The sequence below is a fragment of the Carassius carassius genome, chromosome 28, assembly GCF_963082965.1.
Source record: "Carassius carassius chromosome 28, fCarCar2.1, whole genome shotgun sequence".
Taxonomy (NCBI): Eukaryota; Metazoa; Chordata; class Actinopteri; order Cypriniformes; family Cyprinidae; genus Carassius; species Carassius carassius.
The window spans coordinates 9,075,478-9,094,855 of NC_081782.1; the positions used below are offsets into that span (position 1 = coordinate 9,075,478).

The 19,378-nt window shown below is 40.1% G+C and overlaps 2 protein-coding genes across 5 annotated transcripts in view; both read left to right on the forward strand.

Annotated features, from left to right (window-relative positions):
- The window catches only part of nf1a (neurofibromin 1a), a 67,103-nt gene extending 62,370 nt beyond the window's left edge, over positions 1–4,733 (forward strand). For 2 of the 4 annotated variants that reach the window (XM_059514176.1, XM_059514177.1), the window contains 3 exons: positions 376–453; positions 957–1,010; positions 2,119–4,733. In XM_059514176.1, coding sequence (XP_059370159.1) covers positions 376–453; positions 957–1,010; positions 2,119–2,261 — 275 coding nt within the window. In that variant the 3' untranslated portion in view covers positions 2,262–4,733. The remainder of the gene's footprint in view (positions 1–375; positions 454–956; positions 1,011–2,118) is intronic. The other 2 variants (XM_059514178.1, XM_059514179.1) reach the window with 2 other exon arrangements.
- Positions 4,734–5,727: 994 nt separating this feature from the next.
- On the forward strand, positions 5,728–19,096 carry akap1b (A kinase (PRKA) anchor protein 1b). Its single transcript, XM_059514180.1, has 11 exons — positions 5,728–5,879; positions 9,862–11,399; positions 14,795–14,928; positions 15,164–15,290; positions 15,798–15,916; positions 17,166–17,343; positions 17,425–17,575; positions 17,762–17,829; positions 17,906–17,979; positions 18,059–18,124; positions 18,618–19,096. Exons 2-11 carry the CDS (start codon positions 9,887–9,889, stop codon positions 18,678–18,680), a joined length of 2,493 nt encoding a protein of 830 aa, XP_059370163.1. The 5' UTR covers positions 5,728–5,879; positions 9,862–9,886; the 3' UTR covers positions 18,681–19,096.
- The last annotated feature ends 282 nt before the right edge of the window (positions 19,097–19,378 follow it).

Sequence of the window (19,378 nt, forward strand, 5' to 3'; positions counted from 1 at the left end):
CACTTAACCCCACACTTCACATTCTTCTCAAGCTACTCACACCTGCTCACGGAAATCTGATTAAGGGATTCACAATAACCCTAACACACGTGATGTCATTGCGACATACCCTAGCAATAAAAAATAACACAGTAACCGCTCTGTTTGGAAAGGTGCTGCATTTGCATTTTTCAGTGCTTTTCTGTCTACTTTCACATCTTGAGGCCAGTTGACAGTTTGTCGTGCTTCGCTAGACGTGCAAGATTTAGAGCAGACCATCATACAGGGCTTTGACAGTGGTTGTGTGTGCATTTGACACCTTTGCTTTGCATTTGTATCTTCATTAACCTCAGTGCATTCTGTCTTCTTTTCATTGGGAATGTGCTGTCGGTTCAGAGGGCCCTATAGTTTATAGACGGTCCCCAACTCTCTCCCATCCACGAACCACAGAGGAGGTGCCACCGAAAACAACTGGTACAAACCTAAACTATAGAGCTGTGTTGGGCAATTAATGTCCGGTTCTATAGTTTGCGAACTTTGGTAACTTATTTAAGTGCCTATTTCTTGTCTTTACTTTTTTCAGTGGTGGCAGTGTGATACTATTCAGTTTAAACTGGCCATTAAAGGATGTATTTTCAGAACGGAGGTATTTCTATATACATTTACATAGTCATTAGATGATCCAGCAAGCACTTAAGTGAATGTCTAAAACGCATTCCTTCTCAATAATTTCTCCTTTGATATAGATTTAATCTGCATTTTCAGCTAATATCAACTACTGCTTAGCTTCACTGTTCAGCAGAACTCTGCTTTTGTTGGTCATTTAGAGTAAAACGCAAAAAGTTCGATATATTTGTAAGCTGCCATTTTTGTTTTGATTTCCTGTTTCTTCCATTCATCTGTCCTTCCTGTCCTCTTTTAAGTTGTGAATGTGTCACTCATGTCTTTTTTTTTTTTCCTACTCTCTCTGTGTGAAGCCTGTCTGCCTTGCTCTAAGTCGGCTGTATTCCCACCTCACCTCGTCCTCCCAGGTACTCATCGACCTCTGTTGTGTGAAAATAGCAGTTGTTGCCATTGGCAGGGTGTTTGAATTGTAAATCTGCTGCTGGAGTCAGTAGTAGATGCTACTGTCAGATCAAAGCAAGAGGAGCTGCTCTAACAGGAAGTGTGAAGAGAGATCACAAGGGCCTGATATTAGACGCAGTTGAGAATAGAAAAAATTGCAGTTTCAAAAGCATTCGAAAAGGCTTTTCACGCTTGATATTGTTAGGCCATTGTCATTTTGAACCCTTAATTAATTTAAGTCTTAAAAATTTGAAGTTGATCTTAAAAGTTAATCAAAGTTGTCCTAAGTCAAGAACACTTCAATGAAAGGTTTTGATCCAAATGTTGACTATTGTATATGAATTCTGTTAAGCCCTGTCTGTGAAACCGGGCCTATATCCTCTTCGTCCAATGAGAGACATTACGAACTGTTTATATATTACATAATTGTAAATGTGTATTATTGATATATAAATTATTTAAATAAATTAGTTAAATTAATGAAACTTAATTAGTTTTCTATATTTTACATTTTATATTTAAGGACTAAGTTTATGTTTGGCTGTCTATTAAATAATTTGACCACATTGTTTCTTTGTTGTATATTTTGGCACCACAGTTTGGCTTTAGCACCCAGCTAAAGGCATCATAACCCAAAGTTTAAAGCAGCGTGGCTTTAAAAATGACAAGTGTGAAATCTTATCAAATACATTAACCTTTTGTTAAACAGAGTGTGAAAAGCCTTTTATAGTTTACAGTTTGTAAATATGAACCTGTGAGAATAGTAATGCTGATATACACCTTCTAATAATTTACACAAGAACAGACATATTTTAAAAGCACACTAATGTCTCGAATCACGAATGCTCAGACTATCTCATCTGTGTGAATATGCAGTGCACTGGGACACCTGCTGTTCAATATGTGTACTCGCAGTTAGACTCCATGTCAAAGCATATGTCTGTGAAACCTGACCAAATGCTTGAGTTAATGCTTTACATTTGATAAACATATATTAATGATTCAATGTAAGATGTTTTGAGTAAGAAACGGGTAACTGCTCAACTGGTGTTACATAACATCTCTCTCCTGCAGGCATCGACAAGGAGAACGTTGAGATTTCTCCCACCTCGAATCTCTCCACCAGTGGGCGAGCGCGACACGGGTCAGCCAGCCAGGTGCAGAAGCAGCGTAGTGCAGGCAGCTTCAAACGGCCAAGCATCAAAAAGATCGTCTGAGAGGATTTGAAGCATTTCTAGCTACTCCGCGGTCATTGTTCTTCTCCAAGAATCCTTTTTGCTTTCCTTCGTCCAGTTAACAAGGTTCCTGCATTGAAGAACCGCGTAAGTGTTTTTTTTTTTTTTAATACCAGTTGAAGCTTGCCACACACTTGCCTAAATGAACTACTTCAGGAGAATGCACTGACCTCTCCGTGATGCACTCAACACCGGAAATGTCTTGGGACCGACCACGTTGAAATGCGAAATCTGTCCAGTTGAGGCATCCACTCTTCGTTTTGCACAAACTTGAGATTTATGTCCTCATCGATGTCTGAAAGAAACACAAGAATGAGAAACTGATCTGATCAACCACTACAGCAGATGACCAACCGTGTGGAGACTCGCAGGCTCAATATCCGGCCTTTTTCCATTATGATGGCCTGTCCTGTCCTGATATCCACAGGCTTGAAATCTGGATGGCAATCCAAGATTATGTGTGTACTATACTATTGATGATAATAACGATCACGTTTTGGGTTCTTACTTTATCCATTGTGTGCCTTTTTCAGGGTTTTCAGCTGTGTATAGTTTGTAAAATAGGCAAGACCATGCTAAGGAAGGGAAAACCGGTACTAATTATGAAAACGTGTTGCGGCTTTAACATTTAACATATTATCCATACATTGCTACGGTATAAACTGTACCATGTGACCATCAACTACGAGAATATCACATTGCAGCATCTAAATATTTATTCTGTAAATGTAGATAATGTTTTCGGAGACCACATGAAGGTTTGCTCTGCGATCGTTATCATCAGTCGTAAAAAAAACTATTCTAGAAGAGCAGCGGTTGAGTATGTATTTTTTTTCCCCAAAATGCACAAATCAAACACGACAAATTGGCATTAATATTCTTGTTTTAGCATTGTCTCACTGTGGTGCAATATGTTTTTTTATTTGTTTCATTGAACACTATGTGTGTATACAAATTGCACATGATTTAAATGTGTGATCAGGAAATATCCATGCACACTTTGACCTTCCCCTGTTCCCGTCTCACTAACAGCTCACATACGGAACAGGAATCCCAATCCCACCACAAGCTGACATAGTAACATTGCACCAAAGACTAGTTTGCAATATTGTGAGGGGAAACTATTGTGAACTCCATTTTGTATATTTTTATGTCCGTCTCGTCTATGTTGTATGCATTAAATAATTATTTCTTCCATACAGTTCTCACTAACTTTGTAACCATGTTTTTGGCATTTAATTGAATCGTTTTCTCACTCGTGAATTGCAAAATTGAACACAATTGTGCCATTTAAGTTGGAATTAACATGCCATTTGCAGGGTTTCACGGTGTATTTCACATACAATGGCCATCAGAATTGAAGTGGGCGATTTTTGTGTGCAATATGTTTAATGCATTACTTTTCTGTCATTATTATGCCAATCTGCAAATCTACAAGGAGGAGATGGTAGTGTACCTAGTAACAGACTCAAGTACATTGTCTCTTTGAAATGCTTATTAAAGGGAAACTTGTATTACTAAAGAGAAGGGTACCTGCCAAATGTTTGAGGATGGAATATTTATGCATAATTTTAATTTTATGTTTCTGAAAGGATTTGTATTGAAATACTAGATGTTTCACACTTAAAATTGGGACCAAATCAATGTCATTTTTCCATTTCATTTGTAGATTTATTTTACATTTTTGTATGTTTTACAATGTACTATACTGCAGGTCCAAAAATGTACGTTCATGCTGACTTGACATTTTAGGGCACCAATTATTTACAGTGAAATATCGTCCCAAGAGCAGATTTCAGGTCACAGTGATCAAAAATGAAACTTGAAATGTTTATTCCTTCTCTATATGTCATAATGGCGAAATTCACATCAGTCCATGTCAAATTTCCAAATTTGAAATTTTGAAAATATGAAGGAACATAATGACCCAATCTAGTGTTTGAAGTGTATGATTAGTCTTTTTTTTTTTTTTTTTTTTTTGCATCCATTACTCTGAATAACCATAATATAACTCCTTTTTCTTGAATCTTAGATGTTGCATTGCTACTACCAATCTAAAACTGACCTAATCTGATGCGTCAAAACTTTAAGACAATAATTGAGGCATAGTCTTGACTGCCACGATGGCGGATAGGACACATGACATGCCCCTAAGCCTTTTAAACTGCAAATGTTCTCATCATAAACAGACTAAAACAGTGGTTTATTTTATATCATTCAAAATGTGTGTTTGTCTGATGCATTGCCACATTTTTAATTGCATTGGTCATCTGTAAACAATGTATCTGTCACCTGTAAATATGTTTGTGTAAAATTGGAAATATAAATACAAGTGTAAATATATGTGATATTGTATTACTTGCTTTTTTGTAAAGCGGTTAGTTGCTGTACATGTATAACATGGCAATTTAATTATACCAGTGTTCGTAATAAAAGTTTCCCTCAACCCTGTTACCCTGCTGTCTTAACGTGGAATCAATTTTTACTCTTCATTTCTAACTGGGTTTTATTAGAAAGAAAGAAATGTTTAAATGCCAAGAAGATACCTGTATCAGATGTTTATCACCTCAGAAACCACCAAACAAAATGTTTTAAGGTTTGAAGTTTTAATGATTGTGTATTGATAACCTCGCATCAGGGGCATTGTGATGAACTCTAGATGCTAAGCGATAATCTGTGGATTAAATTAATCAACTTTAACAATATTTAAAGTAATTACATTTCCTCAATCTCTTGATTCATTATGGTAAATGAGCCAACAATGGTTAAAGTTTGGTTTAGCTCTAGTTAGGGCTCAAATCTTTGACTTGTGAAAGTATCCTTTCACAAGCTAAGTAATCATAAAGGTAACCCATTAGGGTGACCTGAGAAATTTTAACGCATCGGTTTTATTATTTTACATTAATACATTTGAAAATAAAAATTGTGTACTAGATAGTTAAGCATTTCCATCAGTTTTTAATCTTTGTCTTTTTTTGCAAGTTTACTTCAATGTTCCATATAGTTTCAATTAATATAAGGTCCTATGTATAATTATACAAAAATCCAGATTTAAATGCCGTTTTAACACTGCTTAACGGGTCGTTACTGTGAGCTTTTAAAATGTGGCAAACCCATAGACATTAAAGGGCAAACCTCCAGTGAACCATGCTTTATCATATCCAGGGGCAAAGTTCAAAGTTTAGCAGCCAACTGCCATGTCAATGACATAAAATAACTGCTGCTGTTTGTACTTTATTTTACTTTAAAGATATTTTTAGCTACAATCCTTGAATCTATTTTGAGTCTTTCTGTCAGATTTACTTATTACCTCTACATTATAAAGAAATGACTCGGAAATATCTTCGGCAGCCTCGTGAAGTCCGAGACCGCTGTTATCTCGCGATGAATCCATACATTAAGAGTGACAGCGGACTTCTCGCGAGATTTGATCAGCTGATGCGTCTCTGTTTTTAGAGTGTGCGTTAGGACGGTCAACACGTGGGGAGGAGAGACAAGCGACACACACATACACGCGTTGGGTCACGTTGGGATTGTGCTGGGCCTTGAACACGTAACATTAATATTATACGGTGGCGGTGCGAGGGACGCATAAACACAGTGAGTATAAACCGCGAGTTCGGGTTTTCAACTTAACGTTAAGTGTTACCTCATATATGCTGATAGTTGAAGCTTAAATAGCGCAGAGTGGGAGCCCATTTTAGCCGCCTCTGATTAGTCCTGCTGTCGCCTTTTGCTTGACATCCAAGCAGATTTTACCCATCTCACATGCAGCCATTTCAACTTCAAAAATGATTTCCACCTTCATTGGTTCGACAGCGTCAGCGTATGTTTGACATTGCGCCAGTGCTATCCGCTATGTAAAGCGCATGGGACGCTTTAGCTATAACGTTAGCGGCTAACGGTGTCACCAAATCTGAGTTCAGCTCTAATAGATAAATAACAGGTCTTGCAAATGATTTAAAGTCGTCTAATTGATGAACTGCAGTAAAATCTCTCATTATTAGATAATAGACCTTATACTATTTGGCAAAAAACATCTTGACCACCTTCAGCAGCAAAGACCGTGTTTTGGAGCATAGTAACGTTAAGTTACCCAATGTAGTTTTTAGGTGGATCTGTGGCCAGGTTAAGTTACACATTCCACAAACCATCTTGACCATTTTAAGCTGGTTTCACCAGCTGGTAGCTGATTTGTTGCTGGTCCTACAGAGCTAAGGATCAGCTAGAAGCCATTATGATCTAGATTTTCCATTAGGGAATTGTCGTTTCCATATCTTAAGGTCCAAATTCTAATGTTACTTGGAGCTATTATCATTTGTGTGGTCATTTTGGAGTATGACAGGGAGAACATATGCTCTTTGTTCTTTGCGCCTTGAAGTCAACTCACACCTTCATTCAGCTGAATTATGTACCGAGCCACATGGACGAGCAGTTTCTGTGAACTCATGGATAATTCAGGGCCGCTGTGAAGGAGGAGGACTTGGTGGAGGGTTACCCCGGTGAAATCGGTTTAAAGTCAAGATACTTGAAGCGCCCAGTACTTCAGAAAGAATAGCTGCATGAGGCTGTACTTCATTCAGCGGCCTAACGTTACCTACCACGCGTGGTGTAGGTCAAAATCACCTCGCTGACTGATTATACGTGCTTTTCTTTAATCACCTCAGTTATGTGTGTGTGTGGTTTTTATTGCGATCATAAACCGTGGAAACTTCTGCTTTCCTTTCTTTAATTTCGCTTTTCAGTCCTTCTAGCAGCACTGATTGGTTAACGTTAGCCTGACTGCTAACACGCGCAGCATGCGAGGCAACCTCGCAGACATCTGGCCGCAGGGTATCTATTTAGTCTCAGTCAAGACGTGCAATTTTATGCACAAATGATGTCTTGTTATATCATTGACTTTCACCGCAGTGGCAGTGTGATAAGACACTCTCCGGTGTATTTCTCCAGCAGCGGCCGGTGCGCGTCAGTATCACCTCAAGCGCTGGTGTTCTCTGGTTCGCTTTTTGTATTCTGAATGCAGCAGCACTAGTAAGCCGCTTACTTGCCATCAATGGGTTCGTAACGTGTTACGCGAATGACTGGCTACGGTGCCCTCTCCGTTATCTCTACACCTCCCCAAGGTCGAACAGCCACCGTGGAGCACGCGCTCGGTTCTGTCTCAATTGAACGCTCGCGCACGCGCCCAGGCCATGATCTGACATCGGCCGAGCGTTAATTTAACCTCGTGCTGAAGGTGAACACAGGGCTGAAACTGGTTCAGGAGGACTTCAGTGGGCAGAAACTACAGCATGTGACTACATTCGGTTGACATGGCTGCTTGAAACGTGCTCTCGATACTGATAGCGTTAACAGACAGTGTAGTATTAATATTACGTCTCTTGCATTGTGTGACCAACCCTTCATATTTAGTGCTATTACAATTTCTTGCAGTAGAGAAAAGTAAAAGTTACGAATAATGTCTGATATATAGAAATTGTGTTTGGTGAAGTGGGAAATCATTGCCCAGTTTCGGGCGGTCAGAATAAATGCTGTATGACATTTTCAAAATTAAGATTGATGCTGTTGCTTAGTAGGGACTAGCTACTTTGGGGCCAGATTTTGGTATGTTGTCATTTATAAACAATCTTTTTCCCATAATTTTTATTTTGAGCTTGAGGAATATGGTCAACACTAGATTTGAGTAATATATTAATTTTCCTGCCATGCTGTACATGAGATGCCAAGTGATATATTTTAGGGAATATTACAGCTTTGATATGGTCAGCATCATGTTTGACACTGATCCTGCTAATGTTGATGCTTCAGATTCTGTTAAGCATGGAACTTAAACAGGACTGCAACCATCATAGACCCCTAACTAATGTTAACAAGCACAACTTTTAATTTTAATAATGCATTAGTAAATATTGAAATTAACCAACTAAGATTAATAAATGCTGTTGAATTGTTCTTGTTTAGATCATGTTAACTAAAGTAGTTAACATTAACTAATGGACCATTATTCTAAAGTGTAACCAGGTATACAGGTAAGACTGATGGAGTGTAAATAAAATAAAAAAATCAAAAGTAAATAGTTTAAATGGTCAAGAAATGGTTATAATTTTGTACTTAAAAAATTCAGTATCAAAATATGTGTATTTCGAAGTGTTTTCCACATAAAGACCCAACTTGGTTTTCTTTCTTGCAATATGTTTGTCATTCCTTAGGCTACATGCTCAATAGTCACTATTTATTCACAGTCAGAAAGACCAACAACAGGCTGTCTTCTGAAACAATATCTGGGAGCTGAAGAGAAACGGAAACCCCTTTATCTTTGGTTACTATGTACAGGAGTGAATGGGAGGGGTTTATATATGATGTGTTCCTCCTTCTCTGGGATTTGCTGTCCCCGTGATGGAAATGCATGCATGAAAGTCCTTTTTTAACTCTGAAAGGATGCCCCTCCTGGCCAATAGCAGTGAGGTAGACATTGCACGTAGCTCTCAGCACCCTCTGAGGTTGAATGTCAGCCATGTGATATTGTCCCTGAAATTTCTGCATGGCTGCCCAGAACTCTTCCCTCTCTCACTGTAAAGCAGTCAGGATAAAAGTGCTGCAAACAAAGCAATGTCTTAAATGTAAAAAAAAAATTAAGATTCACATGTTTTGATAACCTGCTACTATTATTTCTAAATATTGTTCTTTGTCTTGGAAGGATGCAGTTTAATTTTATTACATACTATGTAATCATCAGTATATATAATAATTCCATGGAAAACATTTTTTCATGACCATGCATCTTGCATAACCATGAGCTAGTCATTTTCTAGATGATACACAGACTTGTGAACAAGACAAAGGAATACATGTTGACCAGGGTGTAATTTCCCATGATTAGGATGAGTCACCCATTCTTTCACTTCTTCCCAAAGGCAACACATCTTAAACCAGAAATAAAACCTTTTATTACACTGCTCTCTGGAATACTTTCTGATTGGCCTGTCTATGGTCAAATGTTTAACTAGTTTCCAGCTAAAATTGCTGTACTTGATTCATGTCTGTCAAATCACTCTGAAAAAATAAATAAAACAATAAAAATCAACTGTCCTTAATATGTAATTTCTGTTTACTCATTAAAATTAGGTAGCTGTTGTAAGTGGGACAATGTACAGTAATCTGGTTATTGCAAAATAACGTACACAATTTTGCACAGTTTTCATTATATAAACATTCAAATTAAAGATAGTTAATAGGATTACAGATCGGCCAAAATAATCTTAAATTCAGTAGTGGTTGGGTACTTTTGGGACTAAATGTTCATTTGTAGTTAATGATAAACTTTAGTTTTTGTATGTTAAAGTTTTACACATTTATGTTTTGGTTGGTTCTATTGTCCTTATTTGTGAGTTGCTTTGGATAAAAGCATCTGCTAAATGTAAATAGATATATAAACTATGGGAACAAGACCGAATTGTTAAGCTTAATGTCTGTGTCAGGTTTATTGTTTGTCCTTTATAGTGCAACCGGTCACCATAATTTCCTTTGTTTCATTTTACTTTGACACGGTTTATCAAATATTTTTCCTTGTGTTGATCTGCAGGTGTAGCTGCTAGGGTCTAGAGGAGATGCCACTGAGGTTCCGGTCCTTTGTTCCGTATACGCTTCCTGGAGTGCTGGCGCTCATAGGCTGGTGGTGGTACATCTCCCGGAAGAAAGAGCGAACCACCAGCCACGACAGTGAAGAGGGGTCGGTTATGGGCTTGCTAACCTCCTCTGGTGAAGGCAGCAATGGGGTGGTCGAAAAGAGCTGCTCCACGGCCAGTGGTGTACACCGCAGAACCAGCCGAGACAAAGTCAAGGCCAAAGACCACAGACCTGTTGAGCAGGAAGTTGTAGCGGAGATACACACGCCAGTGCTAAAAGCCACTGCGGGGGAGGCTCTTGGCGCCCCTCCAGTTGTGTTGGCCAGTGGACAGCTAAGCGCTCCTCAGAGCAGTACAAAATCCATCCCCGCACAAAGCCACCCAGAGACGACAACTCCGGTGTCATCTTCAACCCCAACAAAAACAGTGGAAGAGAGCACTTGTAACAAAGGACCAGAGGCCAGCATTGGCAACAAACCCTCAAGCCATTTACCGTCAATCAAGAAGCAGGTCGAAAACCAACCACTAACTAAGCAGCGTCCCGCAGAGCTAGCCAAAGCAGAGCGACCTGAACCTGAGGGAGAAGTGGCCACTGAAACCTCAGCACCAACTTGCACTCAGAATATCCCGACTGACCTTTTAAAAGATGAGCTGCCCTCTGCTATATCTTCAACAGAGAGCGAGGGTGTCTTGCTGGAGACCTGCATCCTAAAAACGCCACTAACCCTGACCCCGTTCCCTAACTCCACCAGCACACCCCTTTCAGAAGGCTCCACAGAGGCTTGGCACCATGAAAACGGAGACCTGGGATTGCCAGCTGAGACCAGTCCAGACATGCAGGAGCTCCAGCGTCTCGCGGCAGGGCTGATCACTGAAGTCATCTCGGCAGCCACCCAGGAGGTCATGGCGGTCAGCAGCTGTGAGTCCCGGTACATCAAGGGCTCTGAAGTGTCCGACAGCAGCATGCCAGCTGTAAATGGTAAGGAAGTGGAGTCGCATATACCTCCAGAGAGTGTGGAAAGCGCAGAGTCGCGGGCGGTGCAGATAGCGGAAGACATCATCAACGGTTGTCTGCAGCCTTCACTCTGGAAGATGCCAGAGAATGAGAAGGAAGGAGTCTCGTTGACTGTGCCGTCTGAGGAACAGTTGGAGTCCACGCCAGTTCTGGCCAAGCTGCAGGCAGAGGAAACTCTGGTGGAAGACTCAGGATGTAGCACGTGCCAGTCCGAGGATGGAATCAGCAGCGAGGATCTCCACAGCACAGGGTTGTCCTCGAACGTGTCTGAGAGTAAAGAGGACCTCATTCAAATTTCAGGGACTTGTAGGGCCTCTGAGGGTCAAGGAGATGGACTACAGGAGAGTCTTTCTCTAATTGCCCCTCAGGAGTCTCCGCTTACAGCAGAAAACGTGGCTACGGTTTGTGAGGCAGCACGGCTGAATGGAACAGGCTTTAGGAATGGGGCCGCTAGTGAGGTAGAAGCTGACCAATCAGGAGGTGAGTTACAGTTAATAAAAATTTAACAAAAAGACTTAAATGTATAGTTGACATAATGACGTTTCTGTCATTTTTTTCTCCCTGAAGTCACTCTGAACCCGTTTTACTTTCTTCTTTGTATCCCAAAAATATAGTGCCTTCGCACACCTGAATTAATCATAGGGATGTTGGTTAAGAACAAAAATAGAAATCCTGCACACTACTAAGTGTGCACAATCAGAAACTTTGTCATTTTAATGAGTAACTTTTTGGGGAAGCCGTGGCCTAATGGTTAGTGTCAGACTCTCAATCAAAGGGTTGAGAGTTCGAGTCTCGGGACGGCAGGAATTGTAGGTGGGGGGAGTGCATGTACAGTGCTCTCTCCACCTTCAATACCACGACTTAGGTGCCCTTGAGCAAGGCACCGAACCCCCAACTGCTCCCCGGGCGCCGCAGCATAAATGGCTGCCCACTGCTCCAGGTGTGTGTTCACGGTGTGTGTGTGTGTGTTCACTGCTGTGTGTGTGCACTTTGGATGGGTTAAAAGCAGAGCACGAATTCTGAGTATGGGTCACTTTCACTTATCCATTAACCTTTTTCTCATCTGTGGAACGCACATATATATAAAAAGGCACTTTGTTCATATTATTAAAGTCAGTAGGGTTTAATTGTTTTGACCCCCTTGTCTTTCACTAAACGAACCAGGGTTCTCATTTATAAAACACTTGTAGAGTTTATCCTAAAAGTGTACATAGGCACAACAGCTAGATTTATGCCAGAACCTGCACAAAAAATCCCTTTATAAATCCCAGTCAGGGGAAGATTTCCACCCCGACTCCTCCCTGGAATCACCATATATGGAGCTGACAACGCCTAGTTTTACTATGCATAAACTCATCTGCATACCATTTCTGTGCATATTCCCATCCACATGACACCCATGTTTAACACCGTCAAAGGAACAAGACATTAAGGAAATATGAGATACGGACTATAAATGCCGTTTGTGCCATGCACACAAATTTTTATTTCTAAAAATCATAAAATATCCAATATATTAGAATAAATATCAAAATATCCATAAATACGGTTTAAAATAGTTATTTTTAATGGAGTTGGTCTCATTCATTTGCACTGGCCAAATAAAATTTGTTATTAAAAATTCAAATTAAATTACAGTTGCAATTGCAGTTAAGGTGATCATCTTTTAGTTATTTTTAGTGGAAAAATATAAGCCTATATTTATTTCAGTGTAAATATAATTCTGATTTTGCGCATTGCTGACGTCTTTTAAAAAGGAAACCAAATCTTACCATTTTCTTCAAGTTGTATCCAAATACATTGGTATTTTTTGTAATGTTGTGGAGATGCCTTCATAAGACATCAACATCTCCATGCAGCTGTGTTTGTACAGTAAGAACCCAGCAGTGTCTGCCACAATATCAAAGTAACTGCACATCATTGATCATTGTTCTCACTAAAAATGTTATCATAACATAAAATCATTGTTTACTTCATTACTTTTCTCTCTACAGGAAAAAAAAGTCATTATTCATGGGTAAGAATTTGCGTGCAGGTGCTCAAATTTTCCCGTCAAGTTTTTTTGCGTGGGAAGTGCTGTATGCCTCTTTCAGGGCAGGTTTTGTGCTTGCACAGCAGTTATAACTGAGGCCCCAGAACTGTAGTGTTGTAGGAGAAATACAATCAAAACAGATTTGAAATTATATTGAAGGAGAGTAAAGGAAGTGTGAACTGTGAATAGTGTGAATTCAGTCCATTTCATTGGTCTCGAGCATCTTGCAGTTTTGAACACTTGAAAACATTAACTCAATCTCGGTAGGTTGTTTGATTGTGGTCCACTTAAAAGTGTGGGTTGCGGTATGCTCATTGTTGATAAAATCACTCTAGATCTGCTTTTTCCCTACATAATTCATGCTTTGCATCAAGCCAAATGTTTTGCTGGTGTAGATCTAGCGTAAAGGTAATTTCAGCAAAAGTTTTCATCCAAAATGAAGGTGCAAAGGTCTGTGATAGTTTACTAACATACATGCTGTTTCAGTTCGCTTTGTTTTTTTGTCTAAATCCAAGTCAGTCGTCCTCTTGTCATTTGTCCAGATGTAGTAGTACAAAAGGCCTGAGTCAAGGTTACCTCTCAAAATGTGAATAGACTCTTTGGAAACCTCAGATGCTCAAATTCCCAAACAGTGTATGTTACATGAGCACAACTGCATGTGCATGGCTGTTTTTACCGCTCCCTACTACAGCAACTTCCTTACATGGATATCAGAGCCATCTTGCTTTTTTAACTCCCCCTGCTTACTAGCATGTGTTGGAAATGGCCAGGGTAAATCTGTTATTAGTTAGCCAGCAGGTGTTTTCACTAGAATGTGGTGATACTGGCACACTCACCATTTGCAGATTTTTTTTTTTTAAGACAGACTTGGTATTTCTCTGTTGATTTGATGACAGGAAGCACCCCAGGAGTCACACTTCTTAATGTGACCTAAAAAGGGTGTGAAGACTGGAAGCAGCTAGTGCCTCAGCCCATCCTCACTTAAAAAAAAAGAGAGAAAATGTAACGCAACCTTGATGCTTGCTTTTGTTTAGTTAAAACCAAGTAAATGGGCAATTATTGACACTGTCAAGTAGTAGAAAGTGTCAGTAAACAGAAGAGCACTTGTATGAGTCGAGAACAATGTTGGCAATGCTTCTCGTCCTGAGGGAAGAGGCTGCTTGATTTGTTTGTCATTGGTCCTTCTCAGCTGTATTAGTTTTGTTTGTTATTGTTACTCCATGGTTGCTTAGCAAACAGTGATCACCTGGTAAAGCAGGCATTTGCGTTTGAACGTCTGTTAAAGAATGGTCTGTTTGGACCCCCTAAAAGTCATAGATATAAGTTGCAGTGATGTTATCTGTAGCGTGTGTGGAATGGATGCCCTTCTTTTTCAACTACGCTGACTATAGTTTTTATGATGTCCAGAACATTTTGGGAGTAGTTGCAGGTGATTGATTTTATTTATTATTCTAACAGACTTTTTTTTTTCAATAAATTTCAGTTTTATTTGATCTTTTTTTTTGTGTATTTTTGTGCGTGTCTACACACACACACTCACACACAAACACAAACACACATATAGACAATGTATTAGATTTTTTTACCATATGCACAATATCTTGAGATTAGTTGCTGGGAATGTTTATTCCGTTGCCAGGCATTTTTTATTTAGATTATTATATTTTAGCTTTTTATGAATGTGTATTTTATTTATAACAAATTATTACGTTTACATTAATCTTAAAGCAGATTATTGTTAAATAGATGGCGTTGGTTGGTTTTTATTCAATTTGACAATGAAATGGTTTATAAATTGACACATTTGACTCTCTCTCTCTCTCTCTCTCTCTCCCCCAAACAGGTTCAGATGTGAATAGCATGGATTCAGTGGACAGCTGTTCGACCTTGGGGGCGGGAGACAGCCAGCCGAGTGGCAGCCAGACCTGTCAATCACAGAGCTCTGAGATGACGGTGTGGGAGATTGAGGTGCCAAAGGTACGATCCTTTTAAATGCTTAATTCTTCTTCACATTTACTACTACAGCGATCAATCAAAAGTTTTTCTTAAAGGATTTTAGCAGTTTTTAAGGAAAACTCATGCATGTTGGTTAACAGATCTTTATCTGAATGTCAAAGCACAGCAGATTTTGTCATTGTTTCAGCTTTCTTACCTTTTGTATGAATAAATTCAAACTTGCTTTGATATCTGTGGTTCTCCTCTGATTTTGTAGCATCTAGTGGGACGGCTAATCGGCAAACAAGGGCGATACGTGAGCTTCCTGAAGCAGAGCTCTGGTGCTAAGATCTACATTTCAACCCTGCCTTACACTCAAGAGTTTCAGATCTGCCATATAGAGGGTAAGTGAGTCTCTATAGCCCCTTTCACACTGCACGTTGGAACCGGGACATTGACGGGTCGTCTTCTGTTTGAAATCAAACATGTCCTGGGATTGATTCCGGGATTGATCTCTGGTCGGGGACCTAGTAACATTGCCGGGTTCAGTCCTGGAACAAGCAATGTGTGAACAAAAGCCAGAAATAATGCAGTGTCGTAGTGATGATGCACGTTATCATGTGACTCTTTTACCAAAAGAGTGTTTTGAAGGAAGATCAACGTTTGCAGCGAAAAAATTTGCAAACTGTAATGAAGCAGAGATCAGTTAGTTCCTCACTTTCCACGCCGGCGCTGAGATCGTTCGCCAGTTTAAGTGAAAGTTAATGTGCCTAGCGTTTTCAACTCGTACATTACACGTCACATACTGATGTCACATGTCTTTACGGGACCTTTACGAGTTGTGTGAACGCATGCACATATTCCATGGCCTTCTTGAATTTAATGTTTTTGTTGTTTTGTTTGTTTCTTAGGAGCCCAGCAGCAGGTCGATAAGGCGCTGGCCTTGATTGGGAAGAAGTTCAAAGACCTGGACCTGACAAACTTGTACGCCCCACCGCTAACGCTGCCCTCTCTGCCCATGACTTCCTGGGTAAGATTGTCCCCCATCTCCTGCTCCTGCAGTTACATGGGCAGCTACCATCTAAAGCCAGGACACACCAAGCTGACGTTCGAGAAATGTCAGATGGTTTTTGAGTGTCGGTCTACCTTTTTATTTTTTTAGGTTCCAAATGGTTGGCTCTAGTCGGCTGTTTTTTTGCTCAATTCCTTATGTCAAATTGGTGACTGAGCTCATTTACGAGAGAATTCCGACCGGCTATTCATCTTAGCAAATGAGCACACAAGAAAAAACTGATGAAAGCAACCAATGATGGAGTAAAGAGTAAATGCACACATCTGTCATTCTATGAGTTTCTTTTTTTATTCACAAGATGATGATGATCAAGGATTGACAATGCCTAGTGCCATTTGCAGCTTAGCAGACATGATCGAAAGCTACATTGCTTGTATAGCCACAGTTCTAGCTCTTCCTGTTTGAATGCAGATTACTGCCATCTGCTGGTGTGGAACAGTTATGTTCTCTCATGCAAGCATAGATGCTAGTTGGCTGTCGGCTGTAGTCTGTCCGGTGTGCTTTAGTGCAACTATGCAGGTGATGTGAAGCTCCACAGTTGGCTTTCTTCAGAACTAGTTCTTTGGCGACAGTTTGGTGTGTCCCTAACCCAGCGGTTCTCAATTCCAGTCCTCGCGCCCCCCAGCTCTGTATATTTTGCATGTGTCTCTTTGTTAACACACCTGATTCAGATAATCTGCTCTTTAGTAGTGAGCTCCGTGCATGAACTGCGTTCCCATTGTACATTGCTCCCTACTCCCCGAGCAGGGGAAATCGGTTGAGGTTTACCTCACTTCGGAACATTCATTCACAGATTTGTGCTGCGCAGCGTCTTTACACACGGACAACTGTGACATCATATTCCTCTGTAAATAAATACAATTTAAATTCACGTCTCTCACACTTCAATGCACTTTGAATGGAACATATACGTTTGCTTCCAACTGGAATCATGGCGGAATATCCTGTGATGTCCACTTCGCAGGGCACTTACGTTCGAATAGAACAAACGTCTGAAGTGCTAAGAGAAACATACAAAACGTGCAGACCCGTGGAATTGAGAACCGCTGCCCTACCCTAAAGCAGGGTTCTGACTTTCTCTCAGGGATTTTTTTATTTTTGTCAAACATTAACCCAAACATGTAGTTCTGTCCTAAATGATTTAAACTGCAGAGTTCAAGACTTTTGGCATTTTAACATTGTGCTTCATTGGATCTGTCTGTTACAGCTTTTGTTGCCCAATGGGGTGACGGTCGAGGTGATCGTGGTGAACATTGTATCAGCCGGTCACCTGTTTGTCCAGCAGCACACTCACCCTACATATCACGCCCTGCGCAGTCTGGACCAGCAGATGTTCCTGTGCTATTCACAGCCAGGGACGCCCCCCTTGCCATCGCCTGTTGAAGGTATGATGGTCCCCTTTTTCTCACTTTTACGTTTCTCTTTCTGCAGAAAATGACTTATTTTCTCTCTCATCTCTTTTTCAGTTGGAGTGATTTGTGCAGCCCCAGCTGTAGATGGAGCCTGGTGGCGAGCGCAGGTCATCTCCTTCTACAAAGATTCAACCGAAGTGGAAATCCGATATGTTGATTATGGTGGCTATGATAGAGTCAAGATTGACACCCTTCGACAGATCAGGTTTTTTCCTGCCTTTTTTATTCATTAATAAAAGTTTCCATACTGTTCTGTAAAGTACTTTATATAAAGGGGGGGGGGCAGTTGTCACCCATGATGATGTTTTTTTTAAATATATAGAAATAATTTTTGCATTTGTTGTTCTTATCATAGTCTTGTGCTGTGGACTCACTGAATTTTGATTTTCAGGTCGGACTTTGTGACAGTACCGTTCCAAGGAACAGAAGTGTTGTTAGATAACATTGCCCCACTTCCAGGTTTGCCTTTATTTTAAAATTGAAGTTAAATCTTTTATCTTTTGCTGGATCTCACTGTTGTTGACGTCTTCATTAGGAGAGGATCGGTTCTCAGCGGAGGCCAATTCTGCACTGGAAGAGATGACAAGAGGGGTTCCATTGCTGGCACAAGTGGGTCTTTAAATCATTCATTAATGGATGACATTTATGCTGATGTTTACAGAATTTAATGGGCCATTTTGTCATATAGGTCACCAACTACGACAATAATACAGGACTTCCCTTAGTACACATGTGGAACATGGTGGGAGAGGAGGTAAAATTATTTGATTAGGTTTAAATTATTAGTGAGATTTATTTGTAAATTTTTTTCATAGCATTTTAAGAAATGTTTAATTCAGAACTGAATATTCTGACATTTTTAAAACTTGTTCACACCAAGGAGGATAACTATAATGATAAAGTATACAGATGTGGTTTTAAAATCATTATAAATGTAAAAGAATAGCAGAGTCCACACCATAATTTGAACAATAATGGCACAGAGAAACAATATCACTGGAATCATATGATAAATTATTTGTTCTAGCTGATGATTGAACATGTTGACATTAAGAATTAATTTGGCTTTTAAGAGCGTAAGCATTTAAAGTTGACAGAACTGTCTTTTTTGTGTGTTGGTGTGGATGCTTGTATACCTTCATTATATACCTATAGAAGCGTGGATGCTAACATACCTCACCTTAGTGTCTTTGATAATGAGTAGCATGAATAAGATGATGCTACTTGGTATTTCTTTTTTTTTTTAGCTGGTCCTGCTCAACCGCACTTTGGCAGAGCGAGGTTATGGCACTTGGGTGGACAGTTTCTGATCCTCCAGAGCTCCCTCGCCCTCCTCTCCTCACTCACCTCATGGCCCACCTGCCCCTTAATCACCACTCATCATGAATATCTGCAGGTTCTGTCCTCCTCACCCCATCGTGTCCTCCACCACCTCCTACCTGAAGTGCGCATCACTGGCTCCGAGAGTTTCTTTTTTGGTTTGCTGTCCTCTCCATCCTGCCTTTTTCTATTTTCTTTTTTCTTTTCTATCCCCTTGCGTAAGATATCGATGTACTGTATGAAAGAAAAAAAAAATGAAGAGTCAAGCATCCGAACAACTAATTAGGACTGAAGTTTTCTTGACTCTGTGATCTTGTAAATTTAAATATTGTAACTAAATAAAGGTTAATCATGCTTTCCGTCCGATCAGACTCCTTCCAGCACAAAAAATGGTGGATTTTCATGCTGTGGTGCAGTTAAGACTCTGCGTTGTTGCTGCTGATGTAATCTTGGGACTTGAGACATCATGATTGCATTTACATTATCACGGCTTCATCCAGTCGGAAGAGTTTTGGAAAGCTGATCTGGGTACAGTTCAGCAAGGAATAAACAACCACAGCTCCATGTCATCCATGTCTGTCTGTACAACAGTGTGGCCTTTGGTGATACGCAGCCCATTCCATGACCTCCCTCTTCACCACACTTTGGATCTTTAGGACTCAGATGGGCCAGACACCGAGAGTCACTT

What these genes read in the sequence shown, in the direction of transcription:
- akap1b (XM_059514180.1), top strand. Translation starts at nt 9,887, where the DNA reads ATGCCACTGAGGTTCCGGTCCTTTGTTCCGTATACGCTTCCTGGAGTG. An exon ending in CTTGCCATCGCCTGTTGAAG is followed by an intron (nt 17,344 to 17,424) that starts GTATGATGGTCC and finishes TCTCTTTTTCAG; the next exon opens with TTGGAGTGATTTGTGCAGCC. An exon ending in TAACATTGCCCCACTTCCAG is followed by an intron (nt 17,830 to 17,905) that starts GTTTGCCTTTAT and finishes CGTCTTCATTAG; the next exon opens with GAGAGGATCGGTTCTCAGCG.